This window comes from Muntiacus reevesi, chromosome 15 (assembly GCF_963930625.1).
Source record: "Muntiacus reevesi chromosome 15, mMunRee1.1, whole genome shotgun sequence".
NCBI classification, from domain to species: Eukaryota; Metazoa; Chordata; class Mammalia; order Artiodactyla; family Cervidae; genus Muntiacus; species Muntiacus reevesi.
Window position 1 is genome coordinate 2948548 of NC_089263.1, and position 8089 is coordinate 2956636.

The 8089-nt window shown below is 42.4% G+C and overlaps 1 protein-coding gene across 1 annotated transcript; it reads left to right on the plus strand.

Moving 5' to 3' along the window:
- The first annotated feature begins 4320 nt into the window (after nucleotides 1–4320).
- LOC136147396 (thymosin beta-4-like) lies at nucleotides 4321–4489 on the plus strand. Its single transcript, XM_065906789.1, has one exon. It carries the CDS (start codon nucleotides 4326–4328, stop codon nucleotides 4458–4460), a length of 135 nt encoding a protein of 44 aa, XP_065762861.1. The 5' UTR covers nucleotides 4321–4325; the 3' UTR covers nucleotides 4461–4489.
- Nucleotides 4490–8089: the final 3600 nt, after the last annotated feature.

Below are 8089 nucleotides of genomic sequence, written 5' to 3' on the forward strand. Positions count from 1 at the left end.
TTTAGTCTGCTGCGTCTGTCACTTCTTGGGCAGCCCCCCTTCTTTGTTCTGCTCACACTTCCACTTTGATTTTTGGCCGGCGTCTGCTTACAAGTCTCTCTCCAGTGTCTGATCTCAAGGGGACACCCTGACACAAGGGGGCAAGAGTAGCTGCTTGCTCAGACTCACTTGTTCAGTTATGTTGTGGAGAGGGAGGGTCCTGCAGATGCCACTGGGGTCTGTGGGGAGTGCTCACCATGGCTGAGCCACATGGGGGTCACCACAGCCTGAGGTGAGTTGTGTGCTTGCCAGTGGAGTTGGTCCTGGTTTGTGGGATCCTCGGCAGAGTCAAGCCACTTGGGCTCCCGGCTGGGCCACCCGGGGGTCGCCACAGTCTTAGACAGGTTGTGAGTTTCCCCAGGGAAGTTGGCCTCAGGTTGTGACACCCTTGGCATATCTGAGCCACTCAGTATCCCAGGAAGACATGGGTAGTGGCCCGCAGCTATTCACTTGCTGGTGGATGGGTAGATGTGATCTCTGGGGCTGAGATTGTAGTGGCCCTTGCCTTCTGCCTCTAGCAGTTGCACGCCTGCTTCTCTGCCTCTGGGACCCTAGACCGCAGCTGACTTCCCTGCTTCAGGATTCACTAGGGTGCGGTCCATTGTTCTCTGAGCAAGCTTGGAGTTAGAGCAACATTAGAGCCTTCCTGCAGGAGTGACCTTTCGTTTCTCTGGTGATCCCAGAGTTTTCCCTGTCCTGCCTGTGCTATGGCACATTGGTCCCCCCAGAGTGTCTTCACAGCATTCAACCCTGGTCCTTTGCCTGAGGCCCCGCCCCCACAGCCTGAGCCTCCACACCCAGCCTACACTCGCTGCACGTGGACGCAAGTGGGCGAGCCACTTCTCAGCTGGAAATTGACATTCCGCATGATCTGTGTGGTGAATCTTCCCCATTTTGCCTTGTTGTGCTTCCCTCGGAGGTTTCTAGGTTCCCCCTGAACCCACCAGTGAGGGGGTTTCCTACTGTGTGGAAAATTCTCCTCCTTCAGAAGTCCCTCCCAGGGACAGGTCCCCATCCTGAAATCCTTTGTCTACCTTTTTGCCTTTATCTTTTGTCCTACCTCATTCCAAGGAAATTGGTTTGCCTCTCTGGGTCCTCTGCCAGCTTCAGAAGATGTTCTGCGGGAACTGTTCAACATGCAGATGACCTTTTCATCATCCACCCAAACAGAGTGTGGCTTCAAGATGGCAGAGGAATAGGACAGGGAGGCCACCTTCTCCCTCACAAATACATCAAAATGTCATCTGCTAGCAGAGGACCCCCGACTTCCAGAAAGGCAAACCATTCTCCTTGGAATGGGATAGGACAAAAGATAAAGACAAAAAGGGAGACAAAGGATTACAGGACAGAGACCTGTCACAGAGAGTGAGTTCTTAAGGAGAATTTTCCACACAATAGGAAATCCTATCACAGGTGGGCTTGTGGGGAGCCTAGGAACTTCAGAGAGAGGTACAATGAGGCAAACAGGTGGCGCTAGTGATAAAGAATCTGCGTCCAATGCAGGAGATGAAAACAGACATGGGTTCGATCCCTGGATCAGGAAGATCCCCTGGAGAAGGACATGGCAACCCACTCCAGTATTCTTGCCTGGAGAATCCCCTGGACAGAGGAGCCTGGTGGGCTACAGTCCATGGGATCACGAAGAGTTGGACATGACTGAAGCAGTTTAACATGCATGTACTTCCTATATCTGGACACCTTTAGGTTTCCTTCTTTATGTTTGGGAAATTTTCAGTCACAATCTCTTCAAATACATTTTCAATCTCCTTTTCTCTTTCTTCTCCTTCTGGAATCCCTATAATGTATAGATTGGACTGCTTTATATTATCCTGTAAATCTTATATTGCTTTCATTTGGTTTTCTGTCTGCTTTTTTGATTGGATAATTTCCATTAGCCTATCTTCCAGGTCATTTATGTTTTCTTCTGTGTTATTCATTCTGCAGTTCATTGTTTATAGTTCAACTGTAGTCTCAGCAAATTAAATCTCTAATTTTTCTTGGCTCCTCATAGTTTCTAGCCCCTTTTTATAATAATCTGCATTTCCATAGTAGCCTTTTTCAATTCCTTCAGGATTTTATCTCCTTGTTGAACTCAGTGTTTATTAGACAGAAGAGACCTGTTTCATTATTTGTTCCTTCAGGGGAATTTTCTTTAACTGAGAATGCTTCCCCTGCTTTTTCATTTTGCCTATATTTCTCTTAGTCTGTGAGTTTAGGAGAAGCAATTATCTACTATAGTTCTCAAGGGCTATTTATAAAGCAAGAGTGTGCCCGTGTCACTGGTGAGTGTTTATACATTCTTTGGTGTGAAGGCTGTTTTTGGTTTGGATGTGTGTATCTCCTTCCTCAGTGTGTTCTGGCTGACATCCCCTAGATAGAGTGTGCAGGTGCACAGATCATATAGGCTCCCAGGACGTGGGTGCCGCAGTTGGCTCCTGGTCACAGTCCTTCCACAGCAGCTGCAGCAGACCGCACACCCCCAGGAGGAGGGGGCAGTGGTTGGCACTAGGTTAGAGGACCCTCAGCAGCAGTGGTGACAGAAGCAGCAGCAGTCCATGCCCGCTGCTGGAGTCTGATGTGGCAGCCGTGAGTTGCACCCAGTACTGGAGCTCATGCAGGCAGCGCCCTGCTGCCTGTGAGCACACAGAGAAAGAAGCTCTTATGGTGAGCCTGAGCCTCTCCTTGGGCACTCCCCAGCAGTGGTTCCTTGCCCCTCTGGTGGGCCCAAGCTTCTTCCTAGATTCCTCCAGTTGTGCCATACTATATCCTCATCCCCTCAAGCTGTCTTCAGGCAGCCAGTCCCAGTCCTCTCTGTGACCTCTGGAGTCCGAGCCTCAGTACCCAGCCCCCACTTGCCCAGCAGGCAGACAGAAAAGTGTCTTAGGCTGGGGAGTGTGGCTGGCACCAACCCTTTATGTAGATCTCCACTTTGCCCTCCACATACCTGTTGCCCATACACATATGCCCTCCACATACGCATTCCTCTCTGAGGCTCCAAAGTGCCCCCTCTGTCCCCACCAGTGAGGGGACTTCCCAGGGTCTAGAAGCATTTCCTCTTTCACGCCTTCCTCCCAGAGGCACTGGTCCTGTCCTGATTGCTTTCTCTCTCTCTCTCTTTCTTTTTCTTTTGCCCTACCTCATTATGCAGAGACTTTCTTGACCTTTTGGAAGTCTGAGGTCTTCTGCAGCATTCAGTAGATGTTCTGTAAGAGTTGTTCCATGTGTAGATATATTTTTGACATATGAATGGAACAAGGTGAGTTCCACATCCTATTTCTCCACCATCTTGATCCCATTATCCTCGGCTATTTCTTTAAAATGTTAACTCTATAGAAAAATAATACAGAAAAATAACTCTATAGAAAAATAATACAATCTGCAAGAATGATGCCATAGGGAAATTATATATTATGTAATCTTGCAATTTTCTTATTTTACTTCCCAGAGTGTTATATCATTTTTAAATAAAGCATAAAACAAGTCTGGAAACATTTTAATGTAATCACTTTTTTAAAAGATCTTTATTGAAACTAGGGGAAAACATTTCATATTGGTTGGATCAGAAGATGAACTCAAAGATATATATACCAACACTCTAAATTGTTCCAATAATGATGGAATTCATCATATTAAGAATATCTTAAATCATATATCTTTAGATGACAGAATCCTAGATGAATTTTCTCAAACAGATTATCAATACATTTATAAGGACAAAAAGAAAATAGAGCATTTTCATCCAGTTAGTGATTTAACTGTAAGAATTTCACAATATTTTTTTACAAGAATCTGGACCATTCTATTTTGCTAAACATTATATGACAGTATTCTTTCAATTTTTATGATGTTTGTGCATCATGATCTACTTGACACATTTCTTTAGTGGAAAAATTCTGAAGTCAGGTATCTATGCAAAGGTAACAGGGATGCAATAAATAATATAGAAGTAATGAAGAGTTTTTGTATTGATCATTGAAGTTGGTGTTATTAATCTAAAAGTGAAGATATTTGCAACCATGGTGGAAAGATAATTATTCTTTCTTAAATTATCAACCAAAGTTTCAAAAGCATTTCATTTTGATGATACAAGCATAAGAAAACCAGAAGTAATGATAACCTAGAACCTATTAGAGATGTATTTAAAATCTCTAATCAGTATTTGCAGGTTTATGCGTGACAACTGATGAGGAGTTGGTTGCATTCAAAAACCGCGTACAGACTCGGTGGCGGTCACTGCACAGACCAGATCTCACTCGCTCGCAGCTTGCTCAACTCCCGCCACAACCATGTCTGACAAACCCTGTATGGCTGAGATTGAGAATTTGGATAAATCGAAACTGAATAAAACAGAAACGCAAGAGAAAAATCCACTGCCTTCAAAAGAAACGACTGAACAGCAGAAACAAGCAGGCGAGCCGTAACGAAGCTTGCGCCGCCAATACGCACTGTAGACTCCACAAGCACTGCCTTCTTATTTTACTTCTTTTAGCTGTGTAACGTTGTAAGATGCAAAGAGGTTGGATCAAGTTTAAATGAATGGAGAAATACTGACAACGTAGGCCTCTCCTACCTCTCCCATCTATCTGCCTGTCTGGCTGACAAGGAAGGAAAAGAACTTCCATGTTGGTGAAGAAGGACGCTGGGTGGGACGACAGTGAAACCTAGAGGGAAAAACAAGCTGGTCCAACGTGTCCTGCGAGCTGTAAAATGTAGTTTAATCAGAGTGCCATTTTTTTGTTGTTGTTCAAATGGTTTTATTTATTGGAATGCACAATTTTTTAATATGCAAAGAAAAAGTTTTAAAACCTGAAAAAAAACCCCAAGCAAACAAGCAGACAACACTGTATATTTGGTGTATATGCAATCTCCAAAACCAGGAAAAATAAAATAAAAATTTCATTTTGCAAAATATAAAATTCTATTAAAAATTTGACACAGCTGTTTTTTTTTTTACTATCACTTTAAGTTTGTGTAAATAATTAAAATAATGACTTAAAACTTTCATTGAAATGAAAAATAGAAAGATTTCATTGGACCTGGATGGTAAATGCTAATGATTTTTTTTTTTTATGGTATAGTAAGGGTTAATCAAGTTAAAAGCATTTGTCAGTAGTAGATTGATATGATGACTATTCTACAGCAATATTTATAGAACAGGCCCCATTCTGAATACCTGATAAAATGTTTTTGGCTATAAGTACTAAAAATCAACAACAAAACGTTGATTTTTAGTATCCTGTCTTTGGTTAACATAAGGCATCCTTCTGGACATAATGTTAAAACACTTCCACACAACTTGTGAAACAATTGAATAATTTAATGCTCTGTATGTATCTACCCATTTTATGGTTAGAAGAAATGAAGGCATATAATCTGTTGAATACATAGACACTGACATACAGTAATAGACTTACTACAAACAATCATGTAGTAGCAAATTGGTGACATAATATTGAGCTCTTTAATTGCTTTAAGCACTGCATGTGGTACAAGACATGCATTATGTCTCTTAGCACTATTCAGTTCAGCTCAGTTGCTCAGTCCTGTCCGACTCTTTTCAACCCCATGGACTGCAGCACGCCAGGCCTCCCTGTCTGTCCCCAATTCCCGGAGTTTACTCAAACTCGTGTCCATTGAGTCAGTAATGCCACCCAGCCATCTCATCCTATGCTGTCCCCTTCTCCTCTTGCCTTCAACCTTTCCCAGCATCAGGGTCTTTTCCAATGAGTCAGCTCTTCGCATGAGGTGGCCAAAGTATTGGAGTTTCAGCTTCAGCATCAGTCCTTCCAATGAACACCCAGGCCTGACCTCCTTCAGGATGGACTGGTTGGATCTCCTTGCAGCCCAAGGGACTTTAAGAGTCTTCTCCAAGACCACAGTTCAAAAGCATCAATTCTTCTGTGCTCAGCTTTTTTTATAGTCCAACTCTCACATCCATACATGGAAAAACCATAGCCTTGATTAGACAGACCTTTGTTGGCAAAGTAATGTCTCTGCTTTTTAATATGCTGTCTAGGTTGGTTATAGCTTTTCTTCCAAGGAGAAAGCACTGTTAGCATGCTTATTTTACAGATGAAAAATCAGAAATTTTGTGAAGTGAGGTAACTTGGACAAGGCTGACCGTTTTATCCCTTAATCGCTACCCAGAAGAATAGGCTGTCAAGGGAGTGGGAGCAGTGGTCCTTTAGTCACCATGCCTCTTCTATAAACAACATGCAACTTCTAAGCAAGCTTCTCCCATAACGGGAAATCAGTGGAGGAAACAACCCTAGCCCTTCTTTCTACCCTGTATAGAACACTGCCACACAGGAGGAGGAATTGGTTTGTTTGGTTAGAACCTGAGAGTGGCTGGGCCATGGGTTGTGCATCACGTATCATGGTGGGCCACAAGACCACAAGTTGAGGTCAGGGTTCACAGAGAGTGTGTCCTCTCATCCTGCCTCCTGTTTTTGAAATGCATGTTCAATAGCACTAAGAGAAGTGGGCTTTAGAGGGGCTGGGCTTGCTGGTCTGCCCTCTGTCCACGTGGCTGCAATGCAACTTTGCATGCAGGCAGCAGAATCTAGACTAGCTTGGTGATAAGTATAGAGGATGAAGAGGAAACAAACCAAATCCGTTCCTTAGTATCAGACACGACTCCTTATCTGACACTTGTGAATACACCTTGGGTGGGCCATTCCTCAAATTACAGTGATTAGGTTCCTGTATGACACATGCTTAGGGGTTGCAGCACAAAATGATCAGAGAAGAAGGAACAATGAGAACACATGGAAACCTTCTAAAAAGACCATGACTATCAAATGCAAAACTTTGAAATTTCCAAAGAAACTAAAAGAAAGCATCTTTCTGATCTTGGATCAAAAAGAACTCCTAATATGCAAATAGAAAAAGTTTCTATATGATTAACACATTTGACTATTTTAAAAAGAAGAGTTCTTGTTTATAAAAAGACACTGAAAAAAATGAAAAGTCAAAAATTCTGAGAACATGTTTTCAATATATAGCTATTAATATCAGTAGATTATTAGATTATCAACATAACAGTAATCCAAGTCTATGCCCCAACCACTAACACTGAAGAAGCTGAACAGTTCTATGAAGACCTACAAGACTTTATAGAACTAACACTCAAAAAAATGTCCTTTTTACCACAGGGGGCTGGAATGCAAAAGTAGGAAGTCAAGAAATACTTGGAGTAACAGGCACGTTTGGCCTTGGAGTACAGAATGAAGGGCACGGGCTATCAGAGTTTTGCCAGGAGAACACACTGGGGATAGCAAATACCCTCTTCCAACAACACAAGAGATGACTCTACACCTGGACATCACCAGATGGTCAATACTGAAATCAGATTGATTAGATTCTTTGCAGCCAAAAATGGAGAAGCTCTATACAATCAGCAAAGATAAGACCTGGAGCTGACTGTGGCACAGATCATCAGTTCCTTATTGCAAAATTCAGACTTAAATCGAAGAAAGTAGGGAAAACCACTAGGTCATTTAAGTATGACTTAAATCAAATCCTTTATGATTATACAGTGGAGGTGATGTATCAAGGGATCTAATCAAGGAATTAGATCTGGGAGACAGAGTGCTTGAAGAACTATGGACAGAGGTTCATAACATTGTATAGGAGGCGATGACCAAAAACACCCCCAAGAAAAGGAAATGCAAGAAGGTGGTTGTCTGTGGAGACCTTCCAAATAGCCAGAAAAGAAGAGAAGCAAAAGACAAAGAAGAAAGGGAAAGATATAATCAACTGAATGCAGAGTTCCAGAGAATAGCAAGGAGAGATAAGATAACCTTCTTAAGTGAACAATGGAAAGATAGAGAAAAACAATAGAATGGGAAAGACCAGAGATTTCTTCAAGAAAATTGGAGATACCAAGAGAACATTTTATGTACAGATGGGTACAATAAAGAACAGAAACGTCAAGGACCTAAAAGACATCCTTGAGTGTGAAGTCAAGTGGGCCATAGCAAGCATTATTACAATCAAAGCTAGAGGAGTTGATGGAATTCTAACTGAGCTATTTCAAATCCTAAAAGAT